This window comes from Emydura macquarii, unplaced genomic scaffold (genome assembly GCF_026122565.2).
Source record: "Emydura macquarii macquarii isolate MOO-44397 ecotype Brisbane River unplaced genomic scaffold, CSIRO-AGI_Emac_v2 contig_1348, whole genome shotgun sequence".
Lineage (NCBI taxonomy): Eukaryota > Metazoa > Chordata > Testudines > Chelidae > Emydura > Emydura macquarii.
The window spans coordinates 12,923,861-12,951,064 of record NW_027131485.1 but is presented as its reverse complement, the minus strand read 5'-3'; the positions used below and the strand labels follow the sequence as shown (position 1 = coordinate 12,951,064).

Genomic DNA, 27,204 nt, shown 5'->3' with positions numbered 1-27,204 from the left:
GCAACCTCGTCAGGGTTACATTAGAAGCTGCTTATTCTGTCCCTGAAGTGTTTGTTCCCACAGGACCCCAGCAAAACTACATGGTTTGCTTGCAAGTACCAACTGTTGGAGAGGTAGGGAACTGTCAATGAATTCTTTGTACATGTCCCAGATATGTCTTTGCTTCTGTGGTTGTGGTTTCTTCATTAATAATGAATGCCTATGCCTATTATATGGGTATGTCCAAGCATTTCTGCCACCACATAACTATAATGATATTTGTCAATGATTTTTCAGCTGTTTGTGTATGTGAAAGTATATTTCTGTGACTTGGATCAAGCTTGTTGCTTCCTGGTTTGTGTGTCTGCATGGCAGCTCCCAGGTGCATGTGTGCTGAATGGGTGGGATTTTCCTGTCTCTGTCAGTTCATGCAGTTTGATGTTTATATTCTGTAGTTTCTGTACCTGTGTGGGCTGGAGCATGTTTTCCAACCTGTGTTGCTATAATGCTGCTTTTTGCTTATTGGTCAACCTCACTATAGTGTTTACTTGCTTTTGCTCAGACCTCTGAATGAACATCCTTTTTCTTTATACCTCTCTAGAAAGAGTACCCCTTGATGTTCAAGAATGGGGTCCTGAAGCTTGGTGGTGAAAAAGAGCCAATACCCCGGCCAAAAAAATGGCCCATTAGCAACATCCTGGCACCAGGAGCTCAAAACATTCCAGATTCTTTTATTGTTGGTGGCCCTTATGAGGATGAGGATGGAGAGTTCAACAAAACAGAGGTGAGGAAGAAATTACTTTGAAGAAGCTGGGAGAGAGCCAGAGTGTATACAAAGCTAGTTACTGAAGACCTACTTTCAAAGATGCAAAACCGGAGGAATGGGAAATAAGGTCAGGAGGAGGAGACCTGATGCGCCTCTGAACACCATCCTAGGCCAGGCTGCTGGTGACACAAGTAAATCAAACTCTAATTGGCCCCAGAACTGTAGTAACTGTTACTAACTCATTTTGTTCAGATGCTGATTGTTTCTGTGTTGAATCAAATTCTGCAGTAAGTTCTCTCCTTGGAGGTGATAAGCATTTCAGTTGGAATGCAGTATACTGTCTTAGGATGTGTATAAACATCTCATTGATTTTCCTAGGACAGGGAATTTAGAATTCAAGCAGAGAGCATAAAGAAGAGAATTGTTTGGGACTTGGAAAGGCGCTGTTACCTAGACCCTCCAGCAGTACTCAGGTAAGAAAACAAAGGAAAATTCCCTGGGCAAAAAGCGTTGGGTATAGGGAGGAACATACCAATTTCCAGACCGCATCAGCCCCATGATTCACCTCATTCAGTATCCTGTGATAGTGACCAACACCAAGTGCTCTTGAGGAAGGCGCACTAGACCCCACCATAGATGTGGGATAATCTGCCCCTATGAAGGTTTCATCATAATCCGTAACAGAGCTTGTTTTAAGTTCTGAAGCATGAGGTTTTATATCCCTTCTAATACTTTGTATTTTTTTAGTATTAACTGTCTGGATATTCCTGTTGTTCAAATAAATGTCCAGTCCTTCTTTGAATCTTGCTAAATTCTTGAGCTCAATGTCATTCTGTGGCAATGAGTTCTCCAGTCTAATTATACACTGTGTGTAGAAGTATTTCCTTGTATCAGTTTTGAATTTGCTACTTTTCAATTTCATTGAATGTTCCCCTTGTTTTTGAGCTATTTTAGACAGGAAGAATGGACACTCCCAATTTATCTTCTCTATATATAAACTTTTATCATTTATAAACTTCATTTATAAACTTTTGTCATGTCCACTCTGATTCATCTCCTTTCTAAGGTAAAGGGGAGAAAAGAAAAGAAAACTCCAACATGTTTCAGAGTGATTTGCCAATTTAATAATAGATCTCTATCTAATGTACCGTGAATGCATATGGCATGTACAGTCAGAGCCCCCACATGGGGGGGGAAGGGTACACTTTATTGGGGCCCCAGCCCAGGCTGCAACCCCCATTATGTGTATGGGAGGGGGCCCGTGTTACAAGTTTGTACTGGGCCCAAAAAAATTATGCTTGGGCCCTATGTACAGTGATTAAAATGTACCAAACAAATAAGAGTCCCAGCCCCAAAATGCTTATGTTTTAAAGCCACAGGGTGGTTTGTTCAGTCCAGTGCAAAGGGTACCGAACAGAGTGGAGTTTGGTCTTTATAGTTGGATGCTTTGCAAGAAGAAGGAGTATTTTGAGAAAGAGGGAGGACTTGGCTAACATTAAATGGCTATTCTAGGCATAAGTAGCGTGAAAGAAGACATGAGATGTGGTCTGTTGTACTGAAATTTCCTCTTTAAACCTGACCAGCTCTTTCCCTGCCCTAAGAGATCATCCTATCCTATCAACAGCAAACTGTCCTGATGCAAAGATAGGAAGAATACTAAGAGGCCAACATGGCTGCATGGGAATTCTTTAATGACATGAAAAATTAAAAGGAATCCTACAAAAAGTGGAAACCTAGACAAATTGCTAAAGATGAGTGTAAAAGAATAGCACAAGCATGGAGGGACAAAATCAGAAAGACTAAGGCACAAATTGAGTTATGCCTAACTCATAAAAGGCAAGAAGAGGTTCTATAAATACATTGGAGGCAAGAGAGAGTGAAGGAAATTGCAGGTCCACTATTTGGTGGAGGAGGAGAGCTAATAATGGACAACACTAAGAATGCTGAGGTGTTTAATGTTTTTTTGCTTCAGTCTTCACTAAAAACATTAATTTTAACCAGATGCTTCATACAATTAATATTAACAACAAGGGGGAAGGAACACAAGCCAGAATAGGGAAAGAACAGATTAAAGACTATTTAGGTAAATTAGATGTATTCAAATAGTCTGGGCCTGACAAAATGCACCCCCAGGGTACTTAAGGAACTAGGTGAAGTAGTCTCAAAATCATTAGCAAATATCCTCAGGAACTCATAGAGGATGGGTTGAGGTCCCAGGGGACTGGAGAAGGGCAAACATAGTGCCTATCTTTAAAAAGGGGAATAAAAAGGACCCAACCTAATTTCCTCCTTCAATAGGGTTACTGGCCTACTGGATAGAGGAGAAGCAACAGATGTGATTTATCAAGATTTTAATAAAGTTTTTGATGCAGTCCCACATGACAGTCTCATAAACAAATTAGGGGAATGTAGTTGAAAAAACATACTCCAGAGAGTAGTTATCAATGGTTCACTGTTTAATGGGCAGGGATGTATCTACTGGGGTCCCACGGGGATCTGTCCTGGGTTGTGTACTATTAAATATTTTCATTAATAACTTGGATAAAGGAGTGGAGAGTAGGCTGATAAAAATTGTGGATGACACTGAGCTGGCAGGAATTGCAAGCACTTTGGAGGACAGGATTAGAATTAAAAATGATCTTGAGATATTGGAGAATTGGTTAGAAATCAACAAGATGAAATTCAATAAAAACAAGTGCAAGGTGCTACACTTACACACAACTATAACATGGGGAATAAATGGCTAGGCAGTACTGCTGCTGAAAAGGATCTGAGGGTTATACTGGGTCATACTGATTGTGAGCCAACTACAGATGCAGTTATGAAAATAGTTAATATCCTGGGGCGTATTAACCGGACTGTCATATGTATGACCTGAGAAGTAACTGTTTCATTCTACTTAGCAATGGTGAGGCCTTAGCTGGAGTATTGTGGCCAGTTCTGGGCATCACACTTTAAGAAGGTTGTGGACAAGTTGGAGAGAGTCCAGAGAACAGCAACAAAAATGATAAAAGGTTTAGAGAACCTGACTTATGAGGAACAAAACACTGGACATGTTTAGTCTTGAGAAAAGATGACTGAGAGAGAGCCTGATAAGTCTCCAAGTATGTTAAGGCCAGGTGTAAAGAGGAAGGTGATCAATTGTTCTCCATGTCCACTGAAGGTAGGACAAGAAGTAATGGACTTAATCAGCAGCAAATGAGACTAATATTAGATATTAGCAAAACCTTTCAACTATAAGGATAGTTAAGTACAGGAACAGGTTACCAACAGAGTTTGTGGAATCCCCGTCACTGGAGGTTTTTAAGAAGAGGTTAGACAAATGCCTTTCAGGATGGTATAGGTATACTTGATCCTGCCTCAGCACGGGGTGAGGGACTAGGTCACCTTTCAAGGTCCCTTCCAGCCCCACATTTCTGTGATTCTGTCCTTTGTGATTTCACAGTTGGATGCTGTGATATCACAGCCAAAGCACTGTGACTTGCGATGCAGAATGAACCATAGGAGCAGATGAACTCTTAAGAAATAACATTCCAGTTTTACTGCAGTTGTCCCTACTAATAAAAACTGAATGTTAAACAAGAACATTTAACAGACGGCATTGGTAGATTATTTTTAGAAAATCATTCTACTAGTTTATTTCTTCCCCTATATCTTACTGTAAATGTATAGCCTCACCTTCCCTAAATGGCACAGGTTTTTCTGTATTTCTCAATTGTTTCCTTTGGTGTTGCAGTTTACAGAAGCGCATTGCAGAATGCCGGTACTGGCCAGTGGAGATCACCAGGGTCCCTATGGTTACTTCCACTAAAGGGAAATCTAGCAAATTAGACAAGGTAAATATGCCTAGGGATTTGTATGTGTGCGTCCGATTGATTGTATTTTTATGCCATTTTCCTGCAGTGGCTTTGCTAAGCTAAGAACAATTTCCAAATGGCAGAGGTGAGCTAGGGAGACGTAGAGGCTTTGGTAATAGAGTAATTGGCTGGTGCCAGAGCTGCCAAACAAATAGCAGTATTTCAAGTTACAGTGTACAAATACCTTGTTAGTGTTCTTTAGTAGCAGGGCAACTGAAGAGGGATTACTTGGGAAAGTAACTGTTTGAGGAAGTGATTGGCTGATCTTTCCTTTGGCCAAGGTGTTCCTTGAGCACCTCTCAGACATTCAGGGATCCCAAACTGGTCATGGGATTTTGCAGCGATGACTAACTTTGTTCTCCTTGGCCCCATGCTGGACACTAAGTTCCTCACAACTCTAGCAGGACATTCTGTTGCCTAGTCAGATGGGGAGTGCTTTTAGAGGCTTATCTCTTTGCAACTGACTGCCAGGCTACAGCCCAATAGGAACAGAGCACTTGGCTGCAGTAAGAAAATGTGGTCCTGACCTGCAGAGATTGGGATGATATTGGGTATGGAAGGACTACAGCATATTCTTTCAAGATGACACAGCTCTACCCCAGCTGGGGAAACTTCAGCGACAGGATACCATTGACCGTTTAAGCTTATACCTTTGCTAGGTGGCCTTTGCTTTACTAGGAATTGGTGCTACATGCAGAAGCCTGCAGTGATGGCCTTAAAACCTTGCAAAGAACAGTCTTGAGAACAGTCTCTTAGATAACTTATGCCTGGTCTTGTTCTGCATTTCCAGGGAGATGATGATGGACAGATTTTCTTCCACGGTGTGGCATACGTCAACATGGTGCCTTTACTATACCCTGGTGTGAAGCGGATAAGAGGGGCTTTCCGTGTTGTTGCCTACCAAGACAGTGAGGTGTTTGAGAAGGTGAGAAAGGGCTTGTGCTGTAATCTCCTTGTCCATCCTTATTCGTGCATCACATGTTTGGGAGCAGTCAGGGCTATAAGAATGGTATTTTAGGTTTGCCTTTACAACAAAGACTTCACTGGGTTTTCAGGTGCTCCAGTGAGAAGTAATAAGACAAGCTTATTGGAGTAGTTTCATAAAGGAGCAGATTTATTTCCTAAGCCACAGTATGAGGCAGACGTCCTGAGCAATGGGACTTGGGGATTAAAGGGACTTTTAAGACATGACTTGTCTGCACTCTTTTCTCTGGTAGTAGTCAGTCAGGCATTTTCCCTACCAGTTCCTGATATTGGTGAGTGAGGCAGGTTCTCCCTAGAAAAATATAGTAGTTACTACCAGGGATATTCAAAGGAGTTTAATTAATTAAAAGGACCATATTAGGGTTGTAATTCATATTGTTTTTTCTATTTTAGTTTCTCTTCCCTCCCCACTCCTGACCATGTTACTCTAGACAGATATTAACATTCATGTTTCCTACAGTAATAATAGAATGTTGAGTTTCTTTCAGTGTTTGTCTCAAAGCAGGAGAGATGCACACAAGGGAAAGCAATTTGGTTTTATTGGTCTCCTCGTCCCCCTTAGCTGTTGACTGGGGATCACAGATATCCCAGGTGCAGTCTAGTAGCCTGGACCTGGACAAAAACACCAGCCCTTTCCCATGTCAGTCGCACTAACTTTGTCCTTCTAGGAGATGGATTATTGAAAAGCAGATCTAGGCAGACAGTTTTCCTCTAATCTATGCTACACGATATCCCAGCAGTGCTTTGGTGATGTCCTCTTTCCCATATGAGGGTCACATTTATAAAAATACATTGTAACTTGCAAATAAAACAACACATGCTCTCTCTGTCTCTTTTACATTCTCATTTCCTGGTCTCCTTAATGCCTTGGGCTGGACCTTATGCTTGATGAGAGCTGTTGTCCAGATGATGTAGCTAATTCAAACCAACCTAAGTTATTGCACTAACCATAGCTTTTAAATAGGGGCTAAATTGCAGGTGATGCCACCCTCCTATGCAGAGATAAAGTGTTATTTAAGGAGACAATCTCTGAAAAATGTTTAGTGATAATTGAATGATTCATTGCTGTGCTCAAGGGTTAAGACAAGAAGGAGGTGATATCCAGTTTGCTGCAAGTTGCATTTCTTTTCTTGCCTCAATTTCATCATTTTCTTTTGTTTCCCTCTTTTTCAGACTAAGTGTCTGTTCAGCATTTTACGTGATCTTGGGCATCAAGCCAATCTGAACAAATTAGGGCCAGTGATCCCAGCAGCCAGCTCCCCTCATTCAAAATCTGTTCCTAGTAGGAACCAGAAAGAGGATAAAATGACCAAAGAAAAGGATGTTCTAAGAAAGGTACGGGTTAGAGCGAGATTCACACGTGGTGCTAATGCTCTTGGGTCTCGACATGCTTGTATAAGAGAAAGCAGGTTTGAAGAGCTCAGAAGCTTGTGAATGTTGGATGTTTTAGGACAGAAGGGAGGCAGGGGGCCAACTAGTATGCCTTCTTCCTGCATGATTGAAAAACAGTCATCCCTTTGGAATTTTCTAATACATGATGCATGAACCAAATCTAACATTGAGAATGGCTTGGCTATTTAATATTCATAGCTTTCAAAACTGTAGCACTGTAAGCAGGTAATAAACCTCTGCTAGCGTATAATTTCTTGTTTACAGCTGTTTTACTGCCCTCTTGGTGTCAGAGGGACTGGATTAATTCTGGGAAGTGTGAGGCTCTTTGAATATTGAACAGTGTACATTTTCTTTCTCTTGCTAGCTGTCCACTACACTAAAATCTCAGACGTCAGAGACTGCTATAGAAACTGAAGCAACAGTGTGTCAGAACCTGGAAGGACAGGTAATTGTATGCTTTAAACAGATGGAAAGAATCTGTAGATTATTGTGTAAATTCCTGTAGCCCACACTCCAACACCATTTACTTAATTGACTTCTTCTGGGAGAGGTGAGGACTGGGGGCTTTCCCCTCTTTTGAAGATACCAGAGTGAAATCTCTCCAGTGACATCTGTGCACACTTTAACAGTCGAGTGGGGGTATGTCCTTAAACATCTGGGTCTGAATTGAGGAGGGCTCTTCAATAATTTCCATATTTTGGCTTCCTTCTCAGAAAAATAAACTGGTTGCACACACTAAATCTCAGAGGAGGTTGATTCTCCAGACCTGTTCATTTCTCTGGCTGGATTTTGCTGCGGTATAAAATCTTGAGGGCAGGTTAGAAAAGAAGCTGTTACTTTGTGATTCCAGCAGGGTCCTTGTTAAACATATGGAACTGTGTGCTAAGTCTTCAGTCATGACAGTAATTACAATGAAAAATGTGATCCTGAGAGAGCAATGTTTGTCTTCACAGCAATATGTAGATGCAGGGACATTCCTGGTGATGGAAATAGAGCTGGCCAAGGCTTTGGTACCAAAACGATTGCCAGAGGAGCTCGCTAGTCGGTGCGTAAAGGCAAGACTATAACATTGGAGTCAGTGTTTTGACTGTAAGCTCCTCAGGCCAGGGATTGTTTTGTAATGTATCTGTAAAATGTCACGCACACTCGTGGGGCTGTATAAAAAATAATGGGTCTGATCCAAAGCCCACTGAAATCAGTAGAAAGAATTTCTTGGACTTCAGTGGCCTTTGGATCAAGCCCATTCAGAACAGGAAGCTGGGGTGGGTTTGGAAGACAGGAAGATAGATCCACATTTCACCCAGCCTACTATGGTTCTTTTGAATGTATAATTTATTGAATTGGGAAAGAGAGAATACAGAAAATGCATAAAATCCAGCATTGCAGAAGAAAGGTCTCACAAACTCTCTCGATGCACGACTAAATCAACAGACCTAAGGAAACAACACAGGGGGACGAAGGGATAGAAGAGGGTATATGGGGAGCTACTGACACTCGGCTGAGGAGGTGGCAGCCCACTTCAGGCTGGGAAGGATGGTCCCAGCAGTTCCTACCTGCTCTCCAGCCTGAACCTGGGAACTGCATGCTGCTTCAGTCCTTCTGGGTCTCACTTTTGCTTTCACCACTCTCACTGCCCCTACTACATGCCTCTCTCCCCTCCCCTAGTTCTGCTGACCCTGAAACAAAGCAGGAATTGCCATACTTCAACAGGTCATTGGCCTAATAAACCAGTATGTTCTAACAATGGCCTATGTGTGGTGCATGAGAGGAAGTTGGAAACCCTCTTATAATAGTCCTCATTGTAACTTTGTTTACACCAGTTCCACTTCTGGGTAACTTCACAGAATTTGATGTAAATGGTCCTGAGTTATACTGTGGTAAGTGAGATCAGAATTACGCTCAGTATTGCCAGCCAGTTGTGCAGTTCTGAATGTTGGGCAGGAAGGCTTCTGGCCTGTGTTTTACAGGAGATCATACGAGGTGACCATGATGGCTTGAGATCTGTGACTCTGGATTCTGGGTTTGGAATCTGTGAATCTATTCTGGCCCTAGCTGGTAATCAGGTTACATCCAGAAGTGTGCTCATGTAATTGCAAATGTTATTTCTGTGTGTGTCAAGACTGAATTTTTTTTTTTGAAATCATGTATAAAATACTTGTCTTGTGTTTAAAATACGGTGAATTTCACAGTCGGCTTCTGGGGACTTAGTTAGGGTTCTCTATAATCTATCCTTGCATCTCCAGCTTTATTTGCCTGATCGTTCACCCTTAACAATATTTTCACAACGTTTTCTAATAATCAAGTAGGTAATGCTGTACAGTTTTTGTTCCTGTCAGTAGTCATGGAGTCATGTGTTGACAAACATCCAAGGTCTGAGATATGTGTGGTTTCAGTGTGGCAGCAGGTGGGTAGGTAAGTAAGTTAGGGGACATATTTTGGGATGTATTTGTACCGGTGTTGCGCGTTTTCAGAGACCAGCCTATGGCAATGGGCAGGGGCAGATGCTAGAGATCAATGGGCACATTGCAGGAATATCAAGGGCCAGAGCAGTGGACTCACAGCACAAGTACTAGACACTAGACTAGATAGTGCGGGATAGTTAAGTTTGTGAAAAGAGCCTATGGACTTTATTTGCATTCATACTCAGCCTCCTTTACACCCTGTAATGTAAATGAAAATCAGGCCGTGGGCCTTTAGTGAGGTGTGAGGCAACAACTAGTTATCTAAGAAGTCATGATGAGCCACAGATACTGAAATTAGAGATTTTTGTCTGCACCGAGTTGTTCTCGGTCAATGGTATGTCTACACTGCAGCTAGCAGGGTGATTTCCAGTTCTGCTTGAGCTGGCACACTGAAAATAGCAATGTGGCTGTGATGGCATGGCAGCAGCTCAGGTTAGCTGTCCAGGAGATCAGGCAGGATTGTACTTGGGCAACTGGTCCAAGCCACCACCCATGCCATCACGAACACACTCCTGTTTTTAGTGTGATAGCTTGAGCGCATGTGTTTTACCTGAGCTGCGAATTGCCCTTCCAGCTGCTGTATGGACATTCCCTGGGAGGCTTCATGATTTCTCTTATGATCTGATTGTTTCTGTGCCTTATCAAATGAATTCTGACAGGCCTGTCATCCTAGAAATACAGACTACTTGAGTCCAGGATAGATTAGGGCTGCTTACTGCAGGTTGAATAACTTACTTCTGCTCTCTCACATACAGAGTTAAGGAGATGATTCCTCCACGCCCCCAGCTACCACGCCGGAGTGCAGGAGCTAAGAAGGTAGGTCCTCTCTAACTGTTTTCCTCTCCAGAGGTGTCTAGTAGCACTCAAAAATCCTTGTTTTCAAATCAACACCACCAAGAAGTCAGTAGTAGAATGAGCAAATAAGATTTGCAGGGTACACGTTCCTTTCTAAAGGACAAACAGAACGAAGAAAGTGTTTAGGGATGTATTTTGTATATGGCGCTTGTATCACACCTTTAAGGAGTTCCTCCCCTATTCTGTGTTAGCTAGACTCATGGGAAATCAGAGGGAGGAAGCAGCAGTAAGTTAGATTTATAAGTGAATTTAATGCTGGTGAAAGGTGTCGAATTGAGAGGATACTGAAGCTCTCTGTTTATCCCCAGAACAGTCAGACTGGGAAGGACAGGGCCAGCTTCACCTTTCCAACAAACCAGTGTGCCTCAGCTCAGACTGGGAGGGTCCCACTTCTACCAATGAGAGCCAAGTTCAGTTTCAGTGACCCACTCAATCCTTGGCCTCTCTGAGATTGCCAATGAGTCCAGTTTTTGTGGGGTTTTGTGTGCATGTGAGTGGACACATGTTCACTAGAAACTAGACTGAGACCACTGACTCATTTCCCATAGGCCACCAAGCAACCTTCAGACAAAAATGGCTTTTGATCACTATTCACTAGGATTGAGTTTGAATGCATGACCTAGTAGTGAAAGCTGTGGATAATAATTGATGCCAAGTGCTGCTGTTGAATTGACTTGTACTGTTGTGTCTGGAGTACACAGAATGATATGTTTTGATAACAGCAGTAGTTGGAAGCTTCTGCCACTTATAGTATGGAATGTACAGACTATGCTGCAGAGGGTTGGTCCATGAGTTTAAAGTGGTCCTGACAAATTTAAATATATTTTATTTAAAGCCTATTATGCTACCATGGAAGAGATGATGATGTCTGAAATACTAAAGTATGCAGATAAAATATAGCAGGAGCAATATCTAATTATAAAGAAGGAAGCTTCTATTTATACACAGATAACTTAGTAGTTGTCAATCACTGATGGGAAGGACATGACAGGCTAATTGAGGCTGAGTCAAATGTACTTAGCAGAAGGAGTAGGCTCTGTAACATAAATCAATTTCAAGCTTCGTACTAGAAGTAACCTTTAAAGTTTGAATCCCAGGGCCAGATTCCTGTTTCAGCTCCGGGTTCTCTGTTTTCTAGGCTGTGGAAGATTACCACAATCAGATCACTAGCATTGCTGGAGCCATCCTGGATGAGTACCATGAGCTGTTTGGGAAGCAGTTGGTTGATGGTGGTGTGATAGATCAACACGCCCTGGAGGAACAGAAGTGTCAGCTGAACTATGAGCTCAACAGCTCAGGAAAATACTTTGCTTTTAAGGAACAGCTGAAGGCAAATATTCCATTTGTATCTCTTTGGTTGCCTTGTCATTTCCTTCCTGACTCTATCTCTTCAGCAAAAAGCTTCTGTACTTTAACAGGAACTTAAAATGACAGGTGCCATCTTACTGCAACTGAGGAATCTCCTTCAAATAGTGCCTGTTCCAGCGGGGGCATAAATTCTCAGGATTATGACCTAACAGGGCAGGCAGTTGGCCAAACTTTGGTTGCATGTCAGGAGAATCTTTTTTTGTCAGCTCTGTATAGCTCCAAGCACACAGTCGCAAAGGGCATGTGCTCGCACCACATTTCTAGGCAGGTTTAGTTTAGTTTCGAGCTAAAGGAAGGGATGGATAATCACCTTTCCACATGCAATAATCCTCCATGTACAATTCTGGACCTAAACCATCCTACTAAGATGAAAAGAGAGTTCACTTTTTTTATTTAGTTAGTCCTGCCAATTGTACCACTCTGACAATTGACCTCACCCGTTGGAGGAACTGCCCTTTCTTGGTGTAAGAGCAGAATTTAGTCTCCAGGTGTATTTATCCTATGCTCCCCCATACACTGCTCCATTAGTGGACTTGGGTCTGTCCAAGAGGGACCATAGTCTGCCGGGTAAAAGTGGAGTTCAGCTGCATTCACCCATCCCCTTAACCAATGCTGTACATGACGTTCTTTCTTTAAATACAAGTTTCTGGTTCAGGCTAAATGAAGTTGGTGTTTTTGGCTCTCTGCTGCTGACATAGAGGAAAGTGGCAGGTTGAAGGGTGGGGCCCTATGGTCAAGTAGTTATTTTATGTTCTCTGCAGCATGCAGTGGTGAAGATTGTAAGAGAGAAGTACTTGAGAACAACAGCATTCAACAACCTGGAGCAACTACAAACTTTCCTGAGTGAGCTGTATGTGTACCTGGTGGATCAGATGCACGTTGCTTTAAACCAGGTAGGCAGACACCCAGTGACATAGTAATAACATTGTAATTATGTGACTTGGAGTGTATTTGTTTCACTATGGAGCTAAGGCCTGACACTGCTTTCTTGAAAGTCAATGGGAACAGGATCAAACACTTAATATGCAATTACTACAATTAGCCTAACATGAAGACCCCAAGACATTTTCAGAAACATCTTTCATCTACAATATCTCGGTACGTTTATGGTCCCATTGCTATAGCATATGTATGTATATTGTGAAGGGAAAAGAAGATGGGGTCTCTGTTTCTGCTGAGAACTGATTTTTAGTAATGGCTGTAAAAGCCTCAGATGGAAAGTGCCTTTCTAGCAGAAGTTTAAATCTTAGAATGTTAAGGGTTAACAAAATAGTTAAGAGGACTAGACGCCAGCAGGGATGGAATGCAGAGAAAGACCTTGTAACTTAGATAAGGAAAGTTGCAAATACTCAGCTAGAAAATTCCTAGATAATATTTTTTTAGTATGTATGACCATGGAAACTGTGATGTATAAAGACTTGTTTGTATGAGCCAATAAAAAGCTGTTAGGTTTTTTTATTAAGTTGTCTCCCCTTACATCTGAAGGGACTACCTTCTTTACGTAAAGAATAAACTCTGACTTTGCTAATCTGTTGTTTGGCATATTCTGGACCATCCGCTAGGCAACGGACATGTTAGTAAGGACCCCTGAGTTTGGGTTCTTCCACGATATGAGGAGTCTTTAGGTTGGTGCATGTTAGGGGTGGATGATGAGATGTCAGATAGTAGACTCAGATATATGATCCAGATCTTTCATTGTGTATCAAAGACGCACACTGGTGACATTACACAAATTAGTAGAGTAGGAAGCTTGAAATATTCTTGATCCAGGTGAAAGTCTTTAGATGTTTCTTTGGTTTTTAAGATTGAGACTTTCTGATAGCAACAGGCCACAGGTGTAAATACCTTGGGGAAGACACCTTGCTTATGTGATGAAGGTAGCTCAAAGTCTGACGTGATTTTATGTACCTGATAGTGAGAGATGCAGGAATGAGTTCCATTTGCCTCACCAGTCAGAATGATTTATAATTTGTCACCCAGCCTGCAATGTATTGCGTTTTTTATCACCCTACATTTGCACAGCAATGCCAGCCACAGAGTAACCTTGTTCATCCTTGCCAAACTTCTGCATGCTAATTTGACTTCCTTTTGTCTCCTGTATTTCCTTGTCTCTTTACAGATATTATCACAGGATAGTACTGTCATTGCCTCACCCACCTTCACAAGCTGTGAGCAGCTCCGACTCTTTGCTCATGAAGCCGAAGTCAATGAGGACTATGATCTGGCATCTGTCTACTACCAGGAGGTGAGGGAGTGTCTCCCTTCCCTCCCCTCCCGTCTCTCCAGGCACATTTTTCAGCACACAGTGTGCTATAGGGATGGCTGTGTGGCTGAAATCAAAAAAGACCTCAAGTTTCTTACAGTAAATCCACTGTAGGCTGTGCACAGTGAAGGAAGGATGATGCAGCTCAGTATGCTTCTCCCTTACCATTGTGAGATGTTTGTCAGAATAATGCTCATGCCAAGCTGAAGGCATGACAAAGGCTGTCCATGTCATTGTGGGCTTTCAGCCTGATGGGGAGAGGAAAAGAAAGGATCTGAGTGAGAACTGGAAGATTGTGTCATCTAACAACAGGGGAAAGAGGGCTAGAAGGAAAAGCAACAAGACTGGCTAAATATGGAGGACTCTCTGCTCCTTACTACCAGGTGAAGGAGGTAAAAAGACTGAAGATGGGTAGAAGGTTGATACTGGTCATGATTGCTACTTGGGAGAAACCCTAGCTCATAGCAAATAAAGTCTGATAGTTGACAGCCAAATGTTGAGTGAAGGTACAGAAAGAGGGATTTCCATAAATCTGTAACCCTCATTCTAAACTTCCTCTGTATCAGATAAAACCACAGAAGTCCTAACTAGCAATGGTATCTTGTACCTAGAGGCTGGCTCGTGACCGCCAGGTTGTCCAGCACTGGCTAGATTATGGAGCATTCTGCCTCCTGATGGAGGAAAATATCAAAGCCCAGGAGTGTTTTCGTGAAGCTCTTTCTCTGAACCCAAGTCACCTGCACAGGTACTGCTGATTCTGGGATGGCAGGGAGAGGAATGTATTTAATGTCATTGATTTAATCAGTTGTGGGTGTTTGTGGGTAACCTGTTTGACACCATCTCCAGCTTGCTGCTGTGTGGTATCATAGCTGTCATGATGGAGCACTATGAAGAGGCTGAAATCTTCTTTGAGGATGCCACCTGCTTGGAGCCATCCAGCATCCTGTCCTGGACTCTCTTAGGTATGAGATCAACTGAATATGTATCTTTGATAAACTCTGTAGATTTTAGTTTCTGCTCCTTATTTTGGTCCTCATCCCCATTGCTAGTTCTGGTGCTGAAAGAGCAGGAGTATGAAACGCTGCAGAACAGAGGGAAATTGCACAACTCCTCATTGTGCAATTCTTTTGTCTCCCCTCAGGTTTGTTCTATGAAATACAGGAAAATGATATTCGGGTGGAAATGGCCTTCCATGAGGCTAACAAACTACTAAAGGCACGACTGGCCAAGGAGAAAAATATCACTGAAGCTGCTGAAGGAGGAGGAAAAAAGTTACACGCTCTCTCTGCCACAGTTCTAAGACCTGTCACTTCTCCCCAGGAAGACACCATACTAGGTAAGTCAGCATGTAGCCAGCAGCCAGTCAGAGACTGGTGAGGAGGGTGTTCAGATTTAATGTGGAGGGATGATGCCCAGTGAAACACATCCTAGGAACAATAATATTGCCCCTTTTGACCTGAGAAGCTAGTCAAAGTCAGGGCACTTGGGATGTCCCAGTTGGAAGTAGAAATTGATGGAATCTGGTATATTCTTTATTGCAGAGGGTTTCAAATTTGGGGGGCATGGAATGTGTTTCAGGGTGACGTGAGAAGCTTTCAGGAATAAAAAACTTACTGCGCACATTTTACCCACAGCAATGAATAATTAGCAAAGCTGATTCCTCCAGACATATCAGGTCCTCAGACGGCATTGTGCATTTTGATGGATTTCTGTTAAGCTTGCATAGCATTATACAAAGTTGTTGACATCTGTACACTAATCCGTTTGCCACAATGCAGCATGCACATTTAATTGTAAACATGGACCACAATCACAGTTTTGCTTTTGCTCTTATTTCAATGGATCGTTGGCTCATTCATGCAACAAAAAAAAAAACCCTCAAGTGAAAAACAAAGAAGCTGAAACTGATTCAAGTGAAGCACCACTGACGCATATGTGTGTATATGTACTTGTGTGGCACCCAAGAAGGGGTGTGTGATTAGATAAGTTTGAGAACCTGTGCTTTATTGTAATCTTGTTTATTTACAAAGAATATACCAAGTCCTGTTTCTCTGAATGCAGAGGGAACTAAGAACAAAAGGAGCAATTTCTTAGCTTATCACCCCCAAGCCTGCCAATACCAGACTTGAAAGCTCTAGCTCTCTCTTCAAATTTTTCCAGGGTCACACTGTGCTTTCAGCCAGGGCCCCCACATGGGGGGGAAAAGGGTACACTTTACTGGGGCCCAGAGGCCCTGAAGGACCTGGCCCAGGCTGCAACCCCCATTACTATGAGGAAAACATTTTTCATGGCTCATGAGATTGTATGTATGGGATGAGAGATTGTGGTATGTGTGTGGGAGGGGGCCAGTGTTACAAGTTTGTACTGGGCCCGAAAAAATTATGCTTGGGCCCTGCTTTCAGCTGCTCCTTTAGGCTGCTCTCTCTCCCACTCTTGTCTCTTGTCACTGTCAGTTTCCTTTTGTTCTGCCTTCCCCCCAAACACTTAGCAAAAACTCCTGGGTGGGTTCACACATTCAGGAGATGTGTTGGGTGGGATTTATGCTTACAGTTGTGTTAAATCAGAGGTCCCCAAACTGTGGGGCACGCCCCCTTAGGAGAGCATGGAGGAACATTGCGGGGTACAGAGGGGCTGGGGCAGCCCCCACAGGAGGTGGTGCAGGCAGGGAGCACTACCCAGCACCGCTCTGGCCTCAGCTCTGCTCTGGTCCCAGCTTCAGCCCCAGCTGCAGCTCTGGCTTTGGCCCTTGGCTCCTGGCCTGGCCGGGGCTCTGCACCCAGCCTGGCCCGGCACAGTTCCGCAGCCTGGCCACAGCCCCATTCCCATCCTCAGCCCTGGCTCCCGCCCCTGGCTCCCAGCCATGGCTCTGGCCCCAGCTTCAACCTCTTGTCCCGAGCGTGGTCCCAGCCACAGCTCCGGCCCCACCAGTGACCTCGCTCCTGGCCCTGGCTGGGGGGAGAGAGATGCAGGCAGAGTAAGGGGGGTCATGGCATAGAAAGTTTGGGGAATCAGATCACAATCCCATAACAAGGTTTCACCCAACTATTAACAACACAAAATACATTAGAGAATGATATGAAATAGGCTCTAAGATAGAGAGATCATCAAAGTTTGCTGGAAAGTGTGGAGAATAGTGAGTGATAGTCCTCTCTTTTTAAAATAAAGGAGATCTCACAAAATAGCATAGCCCCAAACCTCACCCTATCCCAGAGACTAGAAAAGGGCTACAGTCTTCTGAATTATTTTTTTTTAAAAGGACCCCAAAAGTGGTGTGAGGTAGCCACAGATTACCTTTCTTTGCAACCCAGAATCACATAGAGAATATGTTTAGAATACTTTGCATTTTTATATAGCATCTTTCATCCAGGAATCCCACAACAATTTACAAAAATAGATTTTGCATTTTACAGATGGGAAAACTGAGACACAGAGATATTACATGATTTGCTCTAAAGTCACACAGGGAGTCTGTGGCAAAGGCAGGAGCAGGATCCAGATCTTATGACTGCCAGTCCCCTGCTGCTTAGTGGCAGTCTGGAATCAAAAGTCCCTTCATGTGGCTTTTTGTTCCTAGACCTTTACATGTTTTCTGTCCTATATCACAAATACTTGGGCAGGGCATGGTAGATTCTGGCCAATGTTATTTTCTACTTTACCATCACTGCAGTAAATTTTGGCAGGCACATTTTTTTTGCCCTCTGTGTATACAAGGATTCAGGGAATGGAACATTATCTTATTGATACTTCATTATAACTTTGCAAGGTATTAATGTAACCAAAAATCCATTCTCAAGGATTTGCATTCAGTGCAGTTTTTTCCCAGCAGTCCTAAGACTGTGCTAGTTCTACAATTGTCTGACTTCTGTCAGATACAGCGTCTTGTTAAGAACTGACCAATTTATGGAGAACGTTTTATTGCACTTAATCTTTCATGGGGTTTAGTTCCAGATGAGGCTCCAGATGGCTCCTCAAAAGTACAGCCAGATTCTGTAGAGCCCGTTGTGACCATTCAGCTGCCAGAAGAGGATGCTGCAGTGAAACTGACCAAGAAACTTTCCCCCACTCTCAGTAAGAACAAGGAGACATCCCAGAAAGGTTAGAAAGTGGGTCTGTGGCTTAGAGAGAGGGGGGATTTCAGTGCTGGGGTGGAGGATTGGGACTTCACAGTAAGCAGCGGGAAAGATGGGGTGAGATTAAATACAGATAATACGGGAGATGGTCAGAAAAAGCTAACTGACTTGCCATTCAGTTAATCAGGAAGGGGTACAAGGCAGCAGGGTTTGCTCTCCAGCACCAAGTTAGGAATTTTCAGCAAAGTAGATTTTCTTGATTTCTCACAGAGCTATCTCCAACATGCAATTTTTGGGGGTGGGGTGGGGACTAGATGGAGCAAGGACATAGTTCTTGGAAGCATGGTCCTGAGAAGAGGAGGAAAATTGAGGTTTTTTTGTGGGTTTTGATTTAATTAGCAACTAAGGAAAATCAATAGGAAGGAAAAATTTTCATCACCCTGGAATCTTCTGTTTTTATTTCTCCTCCATTGAGCACTGTAATCCTTCTCAGTCATCACAGCTCCTCCTCCTCTTCCTGTCCTTCCTTCTTCACAGGATCCCTACTGCATCCTTTTCCTCTTCCCACACATGTTGCTACATCAAATAATTCACAATCACTTTCTCTAATAAACCCCTCATGATACACCTTTTATATTGTACCTGTTATTTTCCTCTGATCACATGCCGCATAATCCTCTGCGTCTCTTATCTTCTGATCCTTTATCCTCTTGTCATGCACAATCTTCTTCCTGGTGGTATAATCATGGCATGGCCATATGGTGCCACATATTAAAATCTTTCATGACATGTCACCCTTGGATTACTTAAAGTGGCAGTAGCTATCTATAGTTCAAGTTCCGACCAGCTTCTATTATGAATGCCTATGTTATCCCACCTCTAAAATTGATTTAAAAATTAGATTGGCTAAATTGACAGGTTACTAAGAGTATGTCTACACTGCAATTAGACACCTGTGGCTGGCCCATGACAGCTGACTCAGGCTCGGGGGCTCGGATTAAGGGGCTATTTAATTGTGGTGTAGATGTTCAGGCTTGGGCTGGAGCCTGGTTTTTAATTATAGTGTAGACATCATCTTTGTGACAATGGTGTAGCTTCTTTTTGCATCATTTATCAAAACTTAAGCACTGAAAAAATGAAATGACGAGGTAAGCTCAGCCTGAGGCCTATGCTGCCCACATAATAGACAAATGCAAGATTTGTTTTTGAATTATCACTGTTATTTTGAACCTCTGGTCTTTTCAGTGTCCACAAGACTCTCTTTCTTGCTGTTATTTCAGTAATGAAGAAAACTAGTGCAGGAGGATTTGATCCTTCACATGGGGTGGCCCCTATCCCCATTTCTGGACTTTCACAGCCTTCCCTCACAATCTTCATGGAGACCATACACTTCTTGATGGAGGTCAATGCTCTACAGGTCAGTGCAGCATGAACTGGGGACAGAAGGTGGCTTTAGGATTTTGAACTCATTTTCATGGATGATAGTTACTTCTCTGTGGTATTAAAATAGTGAGATCATGGCAGCTTCCAGAAAGATGTTCTTGTGGGTTTAAAGAATGGGCCATGCAGACAGCTCACCAAACATCAGAGCCGACTGAAGCAGTTACTATCAAGTGCTGCCAAGATATGGCTGTTTAGAGCATTCAGAACAGAAATGATCCTTAGATAACCAAAAATAACCTTAGATAGGCAAAATAATAGGAGTGTTCAAACCCACCATTTGTTTGTTGTAGGAAGAAAAGTAATCCAAAAATTTATCCATAACAGGGCCTCGTTCAAGGATAGTTTTGAGAGGAAATAACTGTGGTATTAATGCATCCTACAGATCCAGGTGGTCACTTCTTGGATCTGAATAGCCATCCAGGCACTTCTGTGTGCATCAGAGTAACCTTTCATATACATGTGGCGTGCTTCCCATCCAAAACAATGGCTCCCTGTGGGTTTCATCGGACGGAACTCCCCCTGTGACCTTGGAATTTCACAATAGCCACCATACTAAGTTACAGTGCATCATTTAATCCTAGCCATACAAAATGATTTCTCCCTAAAAGAGTTGTGAAGAGGACTCCAGGCACATATGTTGTTCCACAGACTTTCACATGTCCATGTCATTCTAATATATAAGCATACACCTTCGAACTCAGCTCTCCTCTAGCACTGACACATTGGGCAGCCTAGTTCCTCCTTTGATTACGGTCACTCACTACTTGTGGGATTTCCTCCGAGATGATGCCAGTGCATTCAGTATCCTCTGTCACTGTCTTCTGCCAGTACTTCCTTTGCCTTCCTCATTTTCTCTTTCCTCTCTCTGGCACCCAATTCAATGCTTCCTTACCATATCTCCCCATGCATTAAAACCATACAATCATAATATCCCAAAGGAGCACAAAGCACTTTCCAAACTTAACAAACCAGTATACACAGCAGCCCTGGGAAGGGGTGTGCAGTGAGTCCAGGAGACTCACTGCTCAGATCTCCTCTTCAGTCCCAAAGCCAACTTGTATGTGCCCCCTACATCCCCTCATCCAGGTTCTCTTTCTCTCTCACACCACATTCCTCCTCCCTTCAAGTTAAGCCCAACACCACCAGTATCAGTCCATCAGACAAACTTTGTCCATCAGACCAGAGCTACTCTCTGCGCAACCACTGGAGGTTGGTGAGAGGGAACAGCTGCCTTCATAGCAGTGCCCCAAGCTTCTCTTCCGGCAACTTGTCTTTCAGTTCTGTCCCCACTGTCTCCTGGCCCGCATTGCCAGGGACCTCCTCTAATGCAGTGATTTCCACATTGTGCTAGCTGACGTTAACTTGACAGAGAAGGGATAGAAAATGTGCTGAGTGTTAAAAGCAAACAAAGAAAACTACAATAAAAGCAACTTAAACTAAAATTTCAAAGGAAAAAAGTGTATCTGTCCCATGTTTGAACTGCTAATGAGGCCCCTGTCATTAAATCAAAGGATGCCTTGAGGGATTCTGAGCCATTACTTGTGTTCCTGTACGTACAGAGCACGGTGAGCGTACTGGTTGTCTGTCACAGTGGAGGCTGCATGTTATCCCTTTTCTCCATGATGGGCAGCAGAACAGTAGTTGGGATGTCCATGGCAGGTGTTCGTTTCACTACAGTGCCCATGTGTGGCTTTCTCTTTCAGTTTGTTCACAGGGCACTAGCACATGAGCTATTGTGCCTGCAAGAAGGACCCAGCTGTGAGTATTACCTAGTGCTAGCACAAACACACTTGATGAAGAAGGACTTCTCTAAGGCTGAAGAATGTCTCCGAGAGGCTATCCAGATTGACTATCTGGTAACTATCTCTTTTTAGCGCTATGCTGCTCTGAGCAGTCAGCATGCCCTTTTAAAACGCAAGGAGCTTTGCAGAACAATACAGTATATCCCTGCTATGTTTGCTCCAATGGGTCAGATCCTGAGGTCAAGACTTGATATTTGTTCAGTCAAATTCCCATTGCAGTCAAAAGGAGTTTGCCTAAGCAAGGACTACATAAAAGTTGAGTAAGAACATCAGGATTTGATCTGTTGCACTTCTCTCCCCCTTTATTTAGCTCATTATTTTGCAGACTAATTGATCTTCTACATGAGGCAGCACATCAGGATGAGGACTCCTCTTTGTACATGTGTATACATGCCTTTCTTTCCCCTCAGTATATATATGTCCCTTTCTCCCTTTGTGAGCATGTGCACTTCTCTAGTTCATACATATATAATCATGATATTCAGATGAAAGAGAGATACATATTTTGAGACTGTCAGGTTAAATACAGCATGCAGACATCAGCAGAACTGATATCGCTAAATGTTTTATATTATTTGTATTTGTCATGGACTAGGCCCGCATTGTGTTAGGTGCAGTCACTACACCTGCAAACTCACACTTGATTGTTATACTGTATGTAAGTCCATATCTGTAAGCAAATAGCCTTCATCATCTCCCTTACTTCTGAGCTTAGAGTGCTATCCAGTTCATCTCTTGCCCACTTTGCCCAACCTGTCTCACTTTGTCTAACTGCTGGGTTTGTTTGCATAGAATCCAAATGTTTGGGCACTGAAAGGGCACCTGTGCTACCTGAGTGGAAATTTTAGTGAGGCAAAGGAATGCTATGAGAGAACCATCAGCTTTGTAACAGATGCTTCTGAGATGCACTTTGTTTACCTGCGATTGGGGTCCATCTATCTGAAAGAGAAAGAGGTGAGGAGCTGAACATGGGATCTAAGAATGGGAACTAAATCAAGGCAGGGAAAGTAATTATTCTGGGTCCCAGTTATAATGTGAATTGCAGCTTTTATAGCTTCATAGCTGCAGATCAGACAATACAACTAAGCCTTTTAACAAACTCAACTCTTTGGAGCAGGGATCTGCTTTACTTCTTTGTATGTACAGTGCCTAGCCCAACAGGGCTCCAATCCTGATCAGGATCTCTGGGTGCTACTGTAATAATAACCCCAATAATTTTTCTAGCACTAGATATGGAGATCTAAACATTTATTGTTAGCCTTATTAGTCTGAGGCTCTCAGGCGCTATACAGGAAGAACTGCCTGCTACTGGAAGCTCTTAGACACATCCAACAGCAGTCGGATGGTAGTGTCGCCTCTCATATGAGTCCTGTTGAAAACATGGTGGTTTTAGAGTTCCTGTGGAGGAAAAGCAGCCATGGTGCATAGTGAATGGTTACACTAGAGAGAGCAACTTACCAATCTCTTCTCTTGGCAGTATGACAAGGCAAAACAAACCTACATGCTGGCCTGTAAGAAGTCCTCATCCTGCCTGACGTGGCTGGGAGTAGGAATCGCCTGCTACAGGGTAAGAGAATTAGGGTCTTAAGGTGAAAAGCATCCATGCCTGGACGGTCTATGATAACTGCATGGATCTTGGAAAACTAATATTATCACTTGACTTTCCACTTTCCCATTTCCTTAGGTAAAAGCTTTTCATCCAAACTATCTGGGGGATTAGAGTTTTCTAAAGCTGTTCTTAGCGTAAAGGCCACATCGCATTGAGTGCCATCATAGTTACAAGCATAATACTCACTGATGTTAGAATGGAAAGTTTGTGAGAGAAAAATTACCCTAACCAGCTGTAGAACAGACATTCATTGTACAGCAATTAACCCCTCCTGGGACTAGAATCTCCTTTCTCGGTGTGACATCCTGCTTGGGGTACCCAGAACTGTGAGCCACTGTGTTATCCCTGTCAGCCTCAGCAAGTGAGAGCTTTGCTGTTGCTAAGCTGGGTGTCAGCTCCCTGACACTAGCTCATCTGTCTTGTCTGCAAACTCTCCAAGATTCTGCCAGTCCAAACTTTGCCTGGCAAGTAACAGTCAATGAACACCAATTTCCAAGTTCCCCAGAGACGTCTCTCTGTGACATCCAGTCCTTCTCACTGGACACTCACAGAAGTTATTAAGTTTGCTGCCTCCAAAGAGGCAGAACACACACCATCCTGTTAAGTTATCTGAAGATTTACACTTCACTGTTATACACAGCACTGAGATGGTTTTGTAGTGAAACAGGAACAAAGAATAGAGATATAAATGTTAATAAGAACAAAAGAAAAGTATGATTACAAGTAAAACTAAATACAGCACACTTTCTAGTGACTAAAACTTAATTTCAGCAAGTTACTATCTTTGTCTAAGCAGGTTTCTCACCTGAAATTAGTTTCCAGCGACTCTTGCAATTCAGGCCAAGAGAATCCAGCTTTCATAGGCTCGGAGGGCACTGAACACTAAGTCCCCCTCAGTGATGGATAACCAAAATGGCATTTTGCTTGTCTTTATATTCCCCAAAGTTCATTGTTTCTGGAGCCAGGAAGACTTCCTGGAATGCAGATTCCATCCCCCATCATGATTGTTAAGAAGTCTTCTCCCTTTGTTGTTAGCTTGATGGCTTTGTTTATCTTATATGTAAATAAATTTACATTGTCCTCTGCTTGTGATCAAGCTGGTCAGACAAGTAAATACTGTACACATTCCTTTGTCTAGGGCAGACTGGGCTTATGTGCTGCCTCCCAAACATATCAAGAAAAGCACACATCTATAACTCTTTGTATACACCCCATATATACACTACACAATGATTTTGGGGACCAGCGTGTTATTAGTTTGCATATGATACCTTACGTGACACCTCTCAGATACAGGTTATGACAGCAGTGTGTCAGGAGAGCTGGAGAGTCTGACATTGAAGTTGTCTCTCTCTGCTCTAAATTTGTTACACTGTGTCATTATTATTGTAAAATTCAGAGGAGCCTAGAGTGAGGATCATTTCTGAAGGTTTTTGTCACACTGATTTCTTCAGCTGTCGTAGACCAGGTGCTTGTTAAACTCTGGCCAGTACTTCACCTGCTGTTCAGTTTTTGCTCATCTCTCTCTTTCTATCTGTAAAGCTGAAAGAAATGACGGAGGCAGAAGATGCCCTCTCTGAGGCCAATGCCCTGAATAACAACAATGCCGAAGTGTGGGCATATCTAGCCCTAGTCTGCATGCAAGTGAGTGTCCAGACAACCAGCTACCTCAACATCAAATGTGGTGAAACATGTTCTGCTTTATCTACATCAGTGTCTGTCTAAATGTTGCAAAGGTGCCCCATAGACTCCACTAGTAAAAATAGCTAGGGTCGGGGTTTGTTCTCTGAAAAAACACAAAACTGGAAGCATTTTAGTGCCAAAAGAAACAATCTTCTCCCTTGTTTGTCATTACCCTTTCTTTTATTGAATACAGTGACAGAATATTCTGCACCTGAGGTGTTCCTGTCACCCAGCCTTGTTAAAACGTGTCTCTTGACAGTAGCTGAAACACTTGATTTTGTCCTGTCAAACAAGCTTCTCACTGGTTACTGGTGTTTTTCAGGGAGGAAGGCAGTTGGAGGCAGAGCAGTCTTACAAATATGCAATGAAGGTTTGTATTTTTCTCATCCCTTCTAGTTTGGGGAAGGAAAGCAGGATGAAAAGGTCGGCTCGTGGTCTGGTGTCAATTAAAAAGGAAGACACCTGTTTTGCTCAATACAACATACTCCTATGGTGAGAAGTACTTGCCCTTTTTCAGGTGTGAATTATATTTTAAAATAATATACTTAATTAAAGCTGACATTTCTGAAGTTTCTGCTGTCAGCAGCTATCATCTTGTTGACATGTGATATCACTTCTCATACCAGCAATAGGGGAATATTTGGCACAATGACAAACAGGCTATTTCTATTTCCTTTATAGTCTCTAAATGGGATTAGTTGGTTGAACCCTTCTTCATGACCCAAAGTATTCTAGACAGATGTATTTTTAAGTGCTTTAAGATGTGTTTTTGTGTCCATGTTTGATCCTCCTCTTTTCCATACAGTTAGAGCTGAAGAATGAGGATCTGCTCCAGGAAATCCACGAGGTACAGCAAATGGTCGGCTTTGGCAATCCATCATTCTGAGCACCTCCCCTTCTTCAATCTGTGATCTCTTCTGTTTAGTCAGGGGATAGGTGAACATCATGGCCTTGGCCCTCATTCAGTAATGAAACATTCCAAACTTCCATACTCCCGCTGACATAGTGAATCAAAAAGAGGTCTGGAGAAATTAAATCCCTCAGTGGCACTGGGGTGACGGGAGAACCCCTAGATAGAAGGCCCTAGGAATTCATTCCCCTTTTACGATGTGTTGGCTATGTTCAGTTCCTTGATGTAACATATAATACATTCATCAGCCCAGTTCATGTGCTTTATGACAAATAACTCTCATGTATAAAACAAGAATAAAATAGCTCAGAAGCAATTAACTTGGGGTGAGACTCTGAAAAGTAACTCTAAAAATGGTACCGGGGCATTTCTAGTTGATAGTTTGTTAATGATTTTTCAGATCCCATTCGCTTAGTTTAGGAGTAAAAATATAGGTTTTTTTCCCTAACTGCCAGCTCTGAAACTCCAACTGAGATCTGAAAATCAAACTGGGTTCTTTCAGCGTTACACATCTTCACCAGTACTAAAGCTTCTGCAATTGACATATAGTTAACAGTTTGGTCGATGGTGCATGAGCCAGAATGGATTCCATGGGAGCTCTCTCTCCCATAGTTCTGTTATGTAAGCCGTGGCAGCAGGTGTATAAAATAGTAAAAATGTATTATTGTCAGTAAGCAGATATGACTTGAAATAATTACAGTGAGCAGATCTATTGAGTAAGAAGGTATCATTTTTACAGTCACTTTTTCAGAGTAGAACCATATTTTAAGGAACATTAGCAGAAAGATATCTTAGGAAGTTATTATAGTCAAAAAGCAAGTCTGTGAGTGGGTTTATTACAATATACTAGTACCTGACCACTGGGTACCCGACCACCGTATTTTTCTGTTAGGGTGGAGTTGGTAAAAGAAAACTACTCATAAATCAGCAGTTAACCAGTAATATTTCCATCATTCAGAACTGAAGCCTGGTTTCATCAGGATTATACCTTTTCAAAATATATTATACATCTTTTCCTTATTTGCAGTCTTGTTTTAATTGTAGCAGTTTTGGCAACCATATTGAAGGGAGGCTAGGAGAGATTACAATGCTGTGTTAACTTTATTCCTAATAAAATTAAGTTTCTGTACTTGAAACAATCTTTGTATGCTTCTTGTTTGTAAAGCCTCAAGCTTTGTCTTGATGGGCTTCTGCACTCATATGCTACCTGCCTTTACATGTATGTCAGCAGGAGGCTGTGCTTTTGGGCCTTCCCTAAGGTGGGATTCCATTTGCACCCAAAATTAATCTTAGTCATTTACACATCTAAAAACACCAAAAAACTTTTCCCCAAAGAATTTGTGTGGACAAAAGGATATGAGCCCTTTATGTCTTGTCCTTCCCTCCCTTCCCCTTTTAAAAAAAATCTACTCCCTTGTTTATATTTGATTTTTAAGAGGGCTGGTTTTAATTAATTCTTTTTTAATTTATTTGTATTATGTTGTACAGTACTTAAGTTTTACAGCCTAGAAGTTGAGATGGCACTTCGTAAATAAACATTATTATTATTATTTTTATTGTCATAGCGCTTGGGGCCCAGTCATGGACCATGACCCCATTGTGCTAGGCGCTGTACAAAACACAGAATAAAAAGATGGTCCCTGCCCCACGGAGATTACAATTTAATTACTGATTTTTAAATTTTTTTTGTATTATTGCTATCTTAAGCTATGCAGGGCTTTTATACTGTTTAATTAATATTTAAAATGAAAGATTGATACT

The 27,204-nt window shown here is 42.4% G+C and overlaps 1 protein-coding gene across 1 annotated transcript; it reads left to right on the top strand.

Annotated features, from left to right (window-relative positions):
- Positions 1-26,745, top strand: CFAP70 (cilia and flagella associated protein 70). The gene is made up of 23 exons (XM_067551510.1): positions 1-113; positions 581-763; positions 1,124-1,218; positions 4,482-4,581; positions 5,393-5,527; positions 6,760-6,921; positions 7,343-7,423; positions 7,932-8,023; positions 10,196-10,256; positions 11,434-11,625; positions 12,425-12,556; positions 13,783-13,908; positions 14,538-14,671; positions 14,773-14,888; positions 15,068-15,262; positions 17,869-18,021; positions 19,277-19,413; positions 21,143-21,295; positions 22,034-22,195; positions 22,719-22,808; positions 24,393-24,494; positions 24,856-24,903; positions 25,339-26,745. The coding sequence occupies exons 1-23, from the start codon at positions 81-83 to the stop codon at positions 25,417-25,419; spliced, it is 2,763 nt and encodes a 920-aa protein (XP_067407611.1). The 5' UTR covers positions 1-80; the 3' UTR covers positions 25,420-26,745.
- Positions 26,746-27,204: the final 459 nt, after the last annotated feature.

Coding starts and splice junctions, on each gene's coding strand:
- CFAP70 (XM_067551510.1), top strand. CDS start 81: ATGGTTTGCTTGCAAGTACCAACTGTTGGAGAG. Junction 13,909..14,537: donor CATCTGTCTACTACCAGGAG/GTGAGGGAGTGT, acceptor TCTTGTACCTAG/AGGCTGGCTCGTGACCGCCA. Junction 19,414..21,142: donor TGGAGGTCAATGCTCTACAG/GTCAGTGCAGCA, acceptor TTTCTCTTTCAG/TTTGTTCACAGGGCACTAGC.